This window comes from Cervus elaphus, chromosome 24, assembly GCF_910594005.1.
Source record: "Cervus elaphus chromosome 24, mCerEla1.1, whole genome shotgun sequence".
Classification (NCBI taxonomy): domain Eukaryota; kingdom Metazoa; phylum Chordata; class Mammalia; order Artiodactyla; family Cervidae; genus Cervus; species Cervus elaphus.
The window spans coordinates 13975792-13990191 of record NC_057838.1 but is presented as its reverse complement, the minus strand read 5'-3'; the positions used below and the strand labels follow the sequence as shown (position 1 = coordinate 13990191).

Here is a 14400-nt window from a genome sequence, read left to right as displayed (position 1 = left end):
CTGTGGTTATGTCAGAGAATATCTCTACTCTTAGGAAATAAGGTACTGAAGAATTTAGGGATAAAGGGTAATGATGTATGCAAATTAGTTGCTAACTTTTTCTTAACTTCTAGTTAAGAAAAAAAGTATATATGTTAGTATTTATGTGTGTGTGTATACACATGCATACCCATAGAATGATAAATGGGAATGGTAAATGAGCTAAAAGGTTAAGAATAGGAGACTCTGTATGAGGTGCCTTTTTAATTTTGTAACTTCTCTCTAAGTAGAAGTTATTTCCAAACAAAATGCTTTAAAGTTAATAGTGTTAGTTATTTCTGGGTAGTATGATATCAGTTTATTTTGTCTTATTTGAATTTTTTAAATAGAAGAGGCACGTATTGATTTAATGAAGCTAAATGAGCTGTTAAAGTAATGCTATTAGCCAGGGTCAGGGTGAGAACTGGACGTGTGTCTGCCCCAAGAAAACTTATAATCTGCTGCCCCTTCAAACCAATGTTTTTCCAAGAGTGTAAGACATTTTGGCAGGCCCCCTTAGAGACAAGCAATCCAGCTCCATTTAATTCATCAGCAAAACAAATGTTTTATGTTAATAAAATTCACCCTCCTAGAGGAAAGAAGGATTTCAGGACCATTGGTTATTATTGCAGCATGTTCCTTGGAGGTCTCATCCTCAGCCCTCTCTGAAAAGAGCTCCAGTAACCTCAGTGGTTGCTGTCTTCACAGCTGCTTCAGCCATTTTAACATCGCAGGTGTGTGCTCAGTTGTGTCCAACTCTTTGCGACCCCAAGGACCATACAGTCCACCAGGCTCCTCTGTCCATGGGATTTTCAGGCAAGAATACTGGAGCGGGTTGCCATTTCCTACTCCAGGTTATCATTGCAGAGTACTAGGCAACTCTCTGACTAAATCTGATCCTGTTGCTGATAAAAATGGAAGTTTCCATTGTCTTCTCTTCATTTTTCTGAAAAGAACATATATTGCTTTTGTAAAAAGAATAAAAAATTAACCATGACTGGTTAAAAATAGTTTTCAAGAGGGAAAGGAGCAGGCCTGTCCTGGCGGTGACCTGGAGCCCTATGCTGAGACACAGGAGGACAGGGGCCGAGGACAGGGAGTCCCACCCAGGGTGTTCCCCGGCCTCTTCCCCCTGCACACAGGCTCTCAGGACACACTCGCCAGAAGGTCCCAGGACAGGAACTTAACTTCAGCCCTTTCTTCTTCATGCAAGAGGTAGAAAACAAGAGTGTAATTATCACAGGGACAACCCTGAATTTGTGCTAATTTCTAAAAATATACATATAAATCTCTTCCTTTTTCTCATCAAAGAACTTCACATCTAATTGAATCTCTGTGTTGTCAACTGGAAGCAGAGCTAAGTCTTGCAAGAGAGAGCAGCAAGAGAATCTCACCTTTGTGCCATGCATTTTAGTTTACAACTCTGCTTTCAATACTTGCACGGCCTGAATGATATTCCCCCAAATTTCTATAGTGAAACCCTAACCCCCAATGAGACTATATTTGGATATATGACCTTTAGAGGAGTAATTACTGTTGAATGAAGTCACCAGGGTAAGGCACTGATCTGATGGGATTGGTGTCCTATGAGAGAAGGAGACCCCCAAAAGCTTGCTCTCTCTCTCTGAAGGTGCACAGAAAAAGGCCATGTAGGGAAGTAAGACAGGCCAGGAAGAGACGCCTTAGGAGAAACTGAATCTGCCTTCTCTGTGCTCTGGGACTTTCAACCTCCAGAATTGCAAGGAACAAATGTTAACAAATGTTAAGTCACCTAACCTGTGGTACATTGTTGTGGCAGCCTAAGCTGCCCAACATCATGAAGCTAGGGAGTGCAGAGCCAGAACCCAAACATCAATCTTCTGGTTCCCTTTTGGCTCATTAATTTTTAAGGCTCAGATAGGTTTTAGGTAACCAATAATTACAGCTAGTAATTATAAAAATTATAAAAACCAGCCCATCTGCCAATTCCAAGCCTTGCCAAGCCGACTGCTGCCTGTGCACAGGTAGATCAGACCAAGAGAATAAAAACACACAGTGTTTCCATTGGTCCCAGATATGGGCGAGGGGGCTTTCTACAAAGCAATTTTTGAAAATTACTAAATCTCTTTCTGACTTCAAAAATAAGACAAATATACACTGCAGAAAAATACCAAGAAAATGCCTTTGCTCTTTTGAGAAATTACTTAATATATTAATTAACCAATTCTCCCCTACACCTGCCTCTCATTTTTGACCTATTCACACTGCTGTGGTTTATTGCATTAATGAACATATAGGACTACATTCTGTGTGTTCTGTTTTGCTTCCCTTAAGGGTTATTTAGGTTTTGGTCTTCTCCTGAGACCCATGCTGGTCATTTCAGGACCCCAGAGCATAGCGCCACAAGTGGAACTCAGCTCAGACCCCGGCCCCTGGTCTGTGCTGCCGGTGGCCTTGAGACCATGGCACCACAACTCAACTTCCCTTCTGGGGGCACCTCCCATCCAAGCTTCTCTCCAGGACAGGAGGCGCTCTGAATGCCATCCTGAGGACCAAGTGTGTCCAACAATTCTAAGTTTAGGAAGCAGACATCCTGGTCTCTACACCGCGCCCCCTTCAAGTCTGGCAGGCAGAATCAAGACTCTGACAACCCCAAGCTGTCTGCCTCACTGGCTGTCTGTCCTGGGAAACAGGACAAGGCTCACTTGCTTGTCCTTTAGTCTCTCTTTTTACACTGCACAACAGAATTACTTGAGGAACTTTTCTATATATACCTAAAGATTCTGATTCAGCAGACCCACCTCTGAAATGGAGATGCCTGCTACCACCTCAGAGTCAAACATTCCTTGGACAGTGTCCCTCAAGGCCAAGAACAAACTGTCCAAACCTTGTGAGCAGGGCTAATTCCTAGCAACAAACTTGGCTCCTTCACTGAGTGGTTCCAGTAAAATAAGATAGCATAGAAAATCAAACAAAAGGAGACAAAATACAGGGACGTTGCTAACATGATGCAGTTAACAGTATAATTGATAACTTTGGATAATAAAGAGTTTGACCCTGGTTTTGGTGTTTTTGTTTTTTTTTTTTGTTTTTTTTTTTTTTTTTTGCTGTTTGATGCTAATAGCTTTCGAGATCTTCCACTTTCCTCCCTGCCCAACATCTGGGCCAGCAGACAAGAGAGTCCGAGGTCTCCCTCCTTTGGTGCTGGCTGGGGACCCTTACTCCATTACAGTCCCCAAAACAAAACCTAACCTGAGGCCACTTGCTCTACCCAGAAGGCGTCACTAAATGAGTAATAACTTCTGAAACCCTCTTAGTGGGTTGAACTGTGTCTCCCATACCTATGTTCAGATCCTAACTCCCTACTATGAATGGGACCTTATTCGGAAATAGAGTCTTAGCCGATCTAATTAGTTAAATTAACACAATGTCATACTGGAGTAAAGTAAGCCCCTAACGCAATGAACTGGTATCCTTATAAGAGGAAAATTTGAATACACAGGGAAAAAAACATCTGGTGACAGAAGTGTAGATTGGAGTGATGTGTCTACAATCCAAGGAACACCTAGGACTGCCAGCAGCCACCAAAGGGTAGGAGAGAGGCTTGGGACAGACAGAGCCTCCAGAAGGAACCAACCCTGCTGACACCTAAGTTTTAGACATCCAGAACTGTGAAAAAAAAATATTCTGTTTTCTTTAAACCTCCCAGTTTGTGGTACTTTGTTACAGCATCGCTACCAAACTAAGACAATATACACGTGGCTCTTGACAGCGGTATTAGCTTTGGCCTTTGTCTTGACATGGGTTCTCCTCTGTATGGGTGTCTGAGTCTCTTCTCTGCTACTTATAAGGGCACCAGTCACTAGATTAGGGCCCACCCTAACTCAGTGCAACCTCAAATTAACTAACTACATTTGTCTGCAAAGAGCCTGTTTTCAAAAATGATCACATTCACAAGCACTAGGGGTTAGGACTTCAACATGTGTTTCAGAGGGGACACAACTTATCCACAACATTCAGCCAAAACTAGGGGCCATCCCACCTTTGCAAGGTGACCAGACACTGAAAAGTTTAAAACTCACTGTGCAGCTGTGAGGACTAGCTGAGAAAACACACGTGAAAAAGTTCCGTCCAACAGCACACGAGGACAAGTTATTAAAAAACAGGTAATGGGCACGCACTCTGCAGCCTGGCAGTTTAGTCCCTGAAATACACTAGAATGTGCAGGGATCATGGCAGAGGAGCCCACCGCTGTCCTGCTTCTCTACACCTAGAATCTCCTGAGGGCAGCAGAAGCAGCACCCTGAGAACGAGCAGACCTCTCAAGGGTCAGGCAAATGTGTCCCGGCTACTGTCCCTGCAGCAGGGCCCTAGGGCAATAATCACTGCAACAGCCCAACCTAAGAGGGTCCCAAGGACAGAACTGGTGTAATGAGCAGCAGGTCTTCGTCCCAGGTTCATGCCATGGAGGACCACCATACACAAGAAAATAGCTCTAACATGCTGCCCCAGTCCTCCAGGAGCTTCTACCAGGACTGGGTTAGAGAGATACTATGAACACTCATTGTACAAACCCTACAGAATACATGTACGTCAGTCTTTAAAACAAAGCTGGCCATCTCTGCCCTGCACACCCAATGAGGTTGCTATAAGGATTCAGAGAGATTTACATATGTGAAGCAAGTTTATATAAGGCAGTATTCTCTTGCATTTACCCACATATTTATTTACTGCTGGGAACTTTTCTAGGAGTTCAGGATTTATCTGTGAAGGACATAAATACCTCTGCTCTTAGCTTACATTCAAGGAGGTAGGGAAAACTGACAATAAACTAGCTTTGAAAGTTTAAATAGAAGATACACTGGGAGGTGTTAGAAGGCTCTGGAAGAAAGAAAGTGTAGACTAGGATCAGGGTACCAGATATGTGGTGAACGGGCGGCACAGACTGTGGTAATTGGATCAGGGTGGGCCTCATGGAGAAGGGGACATCACGCGCAAGCTTGGCAAATGAGGGCATTCAGCTGGCTCCATGAGGAAAGTGTTCCAGGCACCACACAGGCCAGAAGGTGCTCAGCGTTCAGTGGGAAGATGGTGCAACCGGTATGGAGTGAGTAGGAGGCAGGCACAGAAGAGGTCAGGTAAGACCAAACTTTCCAGGCCATAGAAAAGACCCCGGCTTTTATTCTGGGGGACGGTCTGAGTGCAAGTCAATATGCCTGTTTTATGTTGAGAACAGACTAGAGATGATGAAGATCAGATCTGGGTGGCAGCACCAGAGGCAACAACACAGGGTTGGCTCTGAACTCTCTATGAAGGACGTGAGAAAGAGTCTGCTAAACCTCAGATGTTAAGACTCAGTAGAGCTGCTACTGTCTCAAATGAGAAGGCTGGAGATGAGCCTGGCTGGAGGGCACCATGAGCAAGCCAATGCTTATGTTCTGGCCCAGGACCCACAAACAACCTCCTGGGAGATGCTGAGCAGCACAGGGGCTGGAGGCACTTAGGGAAAGCAGCGTTCCACCATGGACCCAAAAGACACACAGTCTGCCCATAGCAAAGGAAGAATCAACTTGTTATTTACCCGTGGTAACAGAAAGAAAATAGAAGAGATCAACTGAAAAATTGCTGTGAGCAATGAGAAAACTCGGTGAGCTGGGGACATAAAAAAATTGTAATAACCTAATTGCCTTCCTATATACAAACAAGTTTACCAACGTGAAAGGAGGACTCCCATGTAGAGTATCAACAAGAAAAAAATTTTTAATATACATAAAAATGTGCAACCTCTATATGAAAAGAACTTCTAAACACTAAAGAATATAAAAGACTTGAACAAATGCAAAGACATATCCTTTTTGGAGAGAGAAAGGCTTACCATAATTTTAAAGTCTGCTGCTGCTGCTGCTGCTACTAAGTCACTTCAGTCGTGTCCGACTCTGTATGACCCCATAGACATCAGCCCACCAGGCTCCCCCATCCCTGGGATTCTCCAGACAAGACCACTGGAGTGGGTTGCCATTTCCTTCTCCAATGCGTGAAAGTGAAAAGTGAAAGTGAAGTCGCTTTCTCCCTAAATTGACCTATAAGTGAATTTAGGTTCAAAAACAGATAAGCTGACTCTATTCAGGAATACCTGTTCAATAATAATCAGGAAAATTCTGAAAAAGAACAGTAATGAAGGAGGACAAATAGACAGTGAATAGACAAATAGACAGTGAAACACAGCATAAGCCACAATAAATTAAAGCTGTAGTACTGGTTCACAAATAGACGAAGAGTTCAGTAAAACAGGAGCCCAGAGTAGGCCCAAATACTGTTGGGAATTTTGTCCCGGACCCAGGTAGCTCTAAGTATCTGGTGATTATTCAATTATAACAACTTGGAAAAAATAAGGGTAAATTCTTACTACTCCTTTCACCAAAATGAAAACTACCTGGGTCAAAGTGTTAAATTAGAAAATGAAACAAAAATGCACTGGAAATAAATATTTAAGACTTATAAAAAAAAAAAATCTCAGAGTAGGGAAGGCTTCATAAAGTCAAAAGGCCAGATAGTGGAAAAGCATGCGTAACACAAAGGATGAAAGTTAGTTTTCTCAATGTACAAAGATCTACAAATCTATGAGAAAGAGCCAAGCTAAATAGAAACAAAGTAACAAAGATATCTCCAAAAGGCATTCTGGGTTTAAAACAGAACAAGAAGGACTGGAACCCACACTGCGCCCTGCCTCCCAGGGAGATGCTTCTCTAATGAGGGTGCCAGCTTCTCAGACAGGAGCAGGAGGAGCAGGAGGCAAGGTGCCTGAGCTTTCATTTACGTTCACTTTGAAATTTTTACCATGTGCATTGTTATTAAGACAACTAACAGTTTTATAAAAAAAATTATTACAATGCAGAGAATCTAAGACAGAACCACATCTGACCTACATCAGAAAAAAGGCCTTCCTGACATGCAGGTCATCTCACTAGGAATGCAAAACCTCTTAGAGGGAATTCTTTAAAAGAAAGAGCTGTGTCTAAGTTATTCTACATTCAGCCATATTTCATACAAGCAAAATTGAGGGTATAACCACTCTGCTAAAACAGCTTCTTGCTCCAATAAACCAAGTGAACGCATCCTCACTTCACTTTCATCCCGAGCATGCCAGAGATGCTGCATGTGCTTTGTGATCAGAACAAAATACTGAATGGAACATTTTTGTTGTGCCTCAGTAAATAAATGTAAACCAGTTGTCCATAATGGGGCTGTTAGGCATCAAGTTTTAACTTAAACTGCTTAGCTGGGCCTCAATTTCTTTATCCTTACAATACAGGTAATAATAGTACTTACTATAGGGTTGCTATGAAGATTAAATAACATAATATATACAAAAACACTTAAAGAGGGCTTAACAACACACTCCTTAGAAGCAGGCAGGATCTCAATTTAAAAGGAGATTCCCTTGGGCTGGAAAACTCTTGCCACTCATGGTTATGGGTAAGAAGAGCCTCTCCTTTAAGTTGAGAGAGATGTCACCAAATGGCACTCCATCTGACGAAGCGCTGGCACATCTGACACCCATGAGCATGTTAAGTGGAGTCTGGTGAGCTGCTCTTGCAGAGCCAGCTATAAGAACCCTCCCAGTTCTCTAGTTTTCTCCAGTGGGGACCCACTGGGGTGGCTGCTGGCTCACTGGGCAACCCCAGATCTACGAAGGAAGAGCGAAGTCTGCATCCTGCTGCCAAAGCCACATGCATGCATTCTTTGGAAGCCACAGCAGCTCCTGAGCAGAGGCTCAGGGCTCTTTTGGACTTCACCTGGGGGCAGATACATACCTCACATGAGTTACTCAAGTGTCTCATTCCTATGGTGTGATCTGTGGGCCCTTTCCTTCCTCCCCCTGGCCTGGCCAGAAGACCCATCCTCCACCCAGTATGAAGAGCTTGAAGCTCTTGTGGTCCATTTGGACCAGAACAGGCTTCAGTGGGAAAGCTGAGCCCTTCCCAGGAGCGGAAGCCCAGGATCCTTTCCTTTCCCACAAAATGTTGGTGTTGGAGAGAGTCTTCCTGGACAGGAAAGACAAAAGGTTGCAGTTAAGTCTGGGGTACTTTTAAATGTCCAATCGATGTTAATAGGAGTTGCTTTCAGCTGCCAAGGGAGATGAATCCTGGGGGAGTGGCCAGGAGGGCAGGTGAGGTGTTCAATGGCTCTCCTTGCTCCCCCTAGTTTCAGTCCAGGACAGATCTCATCATCACTCCAGACCCTGTGTAGAGACTACTTAAGTGTTACAATGACCACATTTTCTGAAACAAAAACCTGAGTGTATGAGTTTACTTATGGGATATTATGGGTGGTTAGAGTTCAATGTTATCAACCAGATCAAAGAAATTAGGACTATTTCCAAGGGCTTTCCTGGTGGCTCAGATGGTAAAGAATCCACCTGCAATGTGGGAGACCTGGGTATGATCCCTAGGTTGGGAAGATCCCCTGGAGGAGGGCATGGCAACCCACTCCAGTATTCTTGCCTGGAGAATCCTCATGGACAGAGGAGCCTGGTGGGCTACAGTCCATGGGGTCACAAAGAGTTGGACACTACTGAGCGACTAAGCACCAAGGGGATATAAGGAGTCAGGGATGAAGTTTCTATTTTGAAGAAAGGGTCAATGAAGATGCCATTAGCTTACTATTTCTCAATTCAATAACTCCATCAGACAGGCAAAACTTTTAAAGTTTGATGTCATTGCATGTTGGAAGGTGTAGAGGACCCTTACAATGTGGTGGTGGAAGGGGAATGCGGTACAATCATTTATAAGGATTTTTGGTAGCATCAGCTGAAAAACATACAGGTCCTCTGACCACAATTCATTGTCTCTATTTTAGAAAAACACTCGTGCATGTCCATAGGGAGACACCAATTGTACAGCATTATCTTACAAAGAAAACTGAAAGCATTCTTAACTAGATAACATAAGCATGACAGAATGTTATATAAATGTCAAATTTTAGGTAGATCTGTTCTTTGTTTTCACATGGAAAGCATTTCAAAGCATACTGCTGGGTGAATAAAGCAAGCTGCAGAACAGTATGAGACCACTTATGTAAAAGACAGAGCAAATGTTTAAGATGGCAAATTTTATGTTATGTGTAAAATAATAAATTAAAAAATGGGGGGGAGGATATAACATGTAAATGCAACAGAAAATGTCTGTCAGGATACCTGCCTAACTAAGATGGCGGCAGGGGCTGGCGGGGGGCCGGGGGGGTGGGGAGCGGAGCATGTCTCTCTGATAAAATGATGGCCTGATTTAAAAAATACCAAAATGTTTAAACTGGTGGTCTAGGGGTACTCTTTCGCCCCCTTCTGATGCCTATGTCAGAAGCTTTCTCTATCTCCTTTATACTTTAATAAAACCTTATTACACAAAAGCTCTGAGCGATCCAGCCTCGTCTCTGGCCCCGGATTGAATTCATCTCCTCCAGAGGCCAAGAATCCCGCATCTTATCGTTCAGCAACAACCTTTCATCTTGGGGGCTCGTCCGGGATCCTTCTGGACAAGATGGGCCTGATAATCTATGTGAGCCTACTTCTGCTGACTCCAGAAATCCTGAGTCTACCATTTGATCCTCAAGACAATGCCTTCCTGTCCTGGGCTCACTCCTATGCTGCATTCCACAATCGGTCTAACTGCTGGGTCTGTGGAGCACTCCCCTCTTCATCAGTGGAAGGTGTCCCATGGTGGACATCTCCACTTCAAGGAAAAGACTTTCTCCAAGTCTGCGAATACCTTCGACAACAATCACATGTGATGCCTCTTCTTAAACTGATGACATCTAACAACCTTAAGATGGACTGATGTAACTATGGACATAATGTGACTTTTCATTTTGATTTTAACTTGGTTTAATGACTATTTTGCCTTACATCTGTAACTGTATAATGGGGTTTTCTAACCGTCTAAAAGCTTTTAATTTACAAATAGTTGTCCGAGCTCCTATGAGTGCCACAACCTCCTCCAACTATTACTTGGGGCCCCTGGATCAGACATCCTCACTATGAGGATTAGGAGAATATGTTGCCTCACCAATTTAGGGACAACGCCCCTTGTCAGCTCGGAAGCAGTTATGGAATGAGAACGACACCCCTTTTCCCTAGGCAACATAATTCTCCTAAAAGAAAAGGGGGGAATGAGAGAGTCATTTCCTAGGCAGATTGATAAGAAGTCTAGGGGTCCCCAAGGAGAGAGAGGTCTGGGATATTCAAGGAGGAAGAAAGGACAAACTTTTACTCTTTTTCCTCTACATTCCTTAGGATTATATAACAATAATGTATCCTGCCTGAGGACAGTCTTTGGATTAAACCCTCTGGCTAATTCTGTTATCCTAAAACATAAATTATGGGAGTAGGTCTGGTCTTTACAAGGATGTATCCTGCCTGAGGACAATCTTTGGATTAAACCTTCTGGCCAACTCTGTTATCTTAAAATGTAAATTATGTGAGTGGGTCTGGTGACCCACTGGTGAGGTCTTTGCAGCCTCTGGCCAACTCTGTTATCTTAAAATGTAAATTATGGGAGTGGGTCTGGTGACCCACTGGTGAGGTCTTTGCAGCCTCCAGACATTCTTTGGATTCATTGGAGAGTATATAACTCCATTGCTAATACTAGCAAAGGGGGTACTCTTTTGCCCCCTTCTGATGCCTATGTCAGAAGCTTTCTCTATCTCCTTTATACTTTAATAAAACTTTATTACACAAAAATAAATAAATAAATAAATAAACTGGTGGTCTATAGAAACTTAGACTACACTTGACTTTTGTTTTCTGTTTTTAAATTTTATACTTTTGTTTTTCAAATTATCTACCATTAACAATGTGATATATACATATTATACAGTTAACTGGGTTTGCCATCCCTCTAGATGGGTATGGATGGATGGTTGTAAAGTTGCTCTGGTTAGGAGCCCCTTCAAGATGGGCTGCAGATGATGAAGGCCACAGACTTTGGTCCCAGGAAAATACACACTTTGTCCAATTTCTTTATATAATAAAGAATACTAATTCTTTATTAGTATTTTATACAAATTCAAGTATATCCAAATACTTTACACAATTTCAAGGAATGCAGGACCTTGGAAGCCCACCCATAAGTTATGAACCCCAGGTTAAGAACCTTTGATTTGGACATTTAAAGCTGCAGAAATGGATGCAATCATGCAAAGAACATGTACTAGGTAGGAATTAACAGAGATAGACTGTAGAATCCAAAGAACCCCCAACAGTGAAGGAGCAGGCAGAGCAAAGAAGAGATGCAGGCTATAAGGAGTGGAGGCCTACAGAAGAGGGTAGACGGTAGCAGACTGATGAGCTAGCTCCATCTCTCCTGTCCCCTCTGCCACCTCCAAACTGCTGTCAACGGATTGCCCAGAGCTGTATGACAAACATCCTTCCATGAACAGTGGGCAGTAAACCCACAAAAGGAGGCTAGGTCCTACAGTTTGACCCTGCCTCCATCTCTGGCCTTATCTCTGTAGCTCCAAACACACTAAGCTGTGAGTCATCTCAAAAATATCTTTTCCCTTTCATGACTTCATTTTGCCATTTTCTCTTGTATAATGCCTAGCATATTGATAAGGTCCTCAAAAATTGTCAGAATTTCTTCTTTCCTTACCAACCCTCTTATGGAAATTGTCACTTAGAAAAGAACACTAGATTTGGAGGCTCTTCCATAAACAGCCCAGCAGAAATCACGGCGTCCCCCTCCCATCCCTGCCCTGAGTCTCTGGACTTACTCCTGCCACACCCCGTCTAGTAGACTGACTTCGAAAGACCAAAGGATCTTAGGAAACCAGGTCTCCCTGGCTAGACACTGGTCTATCAGCAAAGCCTGCAGACATCTGGAGACGCGGACTGTTCCCAAATTTGTACACACCATAGTAAGTACCTAGTTCTTTCCATGAAATGAAAATAAAGTATACTAAAAATGTGACGTCAGTTTTCAAATGGGTACCTCTAAGAAATAAGTACCAACTGCAGACTTATGAGATCACTCAAAAATACTTCGGACTGCAAATGTCAAATCTGCACTTATATAATCTACCACAGGGATGCAGTTTAGGGACTATTGGCTCACAGAAGGGCATACCAGCCCAGCATTAAGTCCACCTCTGACCCATGACTACAAAGTAGTGGACACCAAATGCACCATCACTTGTTAAAAGGCCTCATGGAAGCCCCACACAGGCTCAGCCAGCCCTTGCTGCTTCCAGTCTGCCCTGCCTCACCCTTTCCTGACAGGAGGGCCAGCAACACAGTGGGACCTTGGACCTCTGGGTGAATCAACGTGGCCTTCTGAGGAATGACTGTTTATTTACAACCTCAAAGTACTGGGTATTTCTGACTGCTCCTCCCCGAACCTAGAAAGACAGCAGGTAGATGGAAAATATCCAGGACTTGTCTGGAGTCAAATCCAGCTTGCTCCATTAAGACCCACTGCACTGAGTCAGTTCACTAAGCCACGGCATGAGTGAACGAACTCCCATCACCTGGAAGGGTAGTAATATCCATCATTTCTACCTCGCAGCAACCCCACCCCCACTCCAGCAACCGGTAAAAGCCCTCTGAGACGTGGAAGGATGTACAACGTGAATTGCTATCACAGCCACTAGGTCTATGACACTCTCAACAGTGGACAATAGTCAAATGAATACTAGTAACAACTAAAGCAATGACCTTGAGACTAATTTTCCTCCTCTGTTAAGCGTAGCTGTTTGATTAATTCTGTCAATCCTAGCCTTCATGACCATAATGAATTGCTGAGGTTTTACTTTGCAATAAAAAAATTTTTTAAATGACAAACTCTGTGTCACCATCACTTCCTAAAAGAACATTTAACACCAAGACAGTAGAACGGAGGTGATGTCGGAATCGCGGTAGCCACTGTAACCAGGCCCACGGCCCAGACCAAGAAGGAGGCCCCGACCTGGCCGAGTCGAGGGCTGACCCTGCCCTTACTCCTGACGTTCGGGGACTTTCAGGCTGCGTCCTGACTGCGATGAGAGCCCAGCATCAACTCTACCGAGAACCAGCGGAGAAAACAGATGCGGAAGGCAGGGCGGCAGACCCCAGCCGGGCTCCGGGCGCGGCGGCTCCAGGCCCCGGGCGGCAGTGGGGGTGGGGAGCTGCCGCGCCCGCGCTCCCAGCCCTCGTCCCCCCGCCGCTGCCCGCCTCCGGGCCCCGGACCCCGATCCCGCCCCCCACGCTCAGAGCCTCAGCCCGCGCCCCCCGCCCGGCCCTGCCCCCGCCTCGGCCGCCCGCGACCAACGTCGGCAGCAGAGGGCCGCAGGGCCGGGCCGGCGGGGGTCCGGAGCCGCGAGCCGGGGAAGGCCGCCGGCGGTGGGCCGGAGCACCCACCGCGCAGCCCGCACCGGCGCGACCGCGAGCGCCGCACTCACCCGGACGACGCCATGAGCGCGACGAGGCCTCGGCGCTGTCGCCGCCTGTGCTTCCTCCGCGCCGAGCCGCTCCGCCGGGGAGGGGCCTCTCTCCGGCCCGACTCCACCAGCAGGCGGCGGGGACGGCGGGGACGGCGGGGAGGGCCCGGGGTCAGCCGGAGAAGGGTGTGAGCGCGCCGGCGGCCAGATGGGGCTGGAGCCGGGCATCGGTTCTGAGCGTCGAGGGCGGTGGGGCCTCGGGGAGGGGGTCCAGGGCCCGCTCCGAGCGGCCCAGAGTGGGGGGCGGGGGGCAGCGGGCGCGCTGACGGCGCTGGGTGGCACCGAGGACGAGGGCGGTGCGCGACCCGCAGGCCTGATCCTCCCACCTGCTCAGGTGCACAGCTTCCCAGAGGCCAGCAGTCGCTGGAAGACGCCTTCTGTGCCAAACCAGCGGGAGAACCTGCCCTGGGGCCACTACAAACAGCTGCAGGACCCAGGTGAAGTCAGAACCTCCCAGATTTGAGTTTGATCTCCTTAAGAAAACCCTTTTCTTTAGCTCTGGTGTGTGAGGATGTGGTGTTGTTATTATGCACAACAGTAAGTTTGCTATTTCTTACTTGGTGTACTGTGTTGCACGAATGTTGGCCTCGGAGTCAGTGATCCATTGTAAAAGATGTGTAAAATCACACTGTGAAGTCTCGAGGACTGTGGGGGCACTTTTTATTTTTCTTTACATGATACTATTTATCCACAGTAATGGCTCTGGAATTCCTGCAGTGGGTTTCACAGCGTCAATGATGGGTACTTGAACCTCAGTTCCTGTCTCAGCAAAATGAGTTTTCAGAGGTAAATGAGCTCTTGTAAGTAAGAACACTTAGTAAAATGCTCTGGACAATGAAAATCATCGTTGATTGCACTTCTGTGTTATATTAAATATTATGGTTTTTCCAGTGGTCATGTATGAATGTGAGAGTTGAACTGTCAGGAAAGCTGAGC

The 14400-nt window shown here is 45.4% G+C and overlaps 1 protein-coding gene across 2 annotated transcripts in view; it reads right to left on the bottom strand.

Moving 5' to 3' along the window:
- LOC122683265 (up-regulator of cell proliferation) overlaps window positions 1-13580 on the bottom strand; it is a 36100-nt gene extending 22520 nt beyond the window's left edge. For both annotated transcript variants that reach the window (XM_043886956.1, XM_043886957.1), the window contains exon 1: window positions 13426-13580. In XM_043886956.1, coding sequence (XP_043742891.1) covers window positions 13426-13439 — 14 coding nt within the window. In that variant the 5' untranslated portion in view covers window positions 13440-13580. The remainder of the gene's footprint in view (window positions 1-13425) is intronic.
- Window positions 13581-14400: the final 820 nt, after the last annotated feature.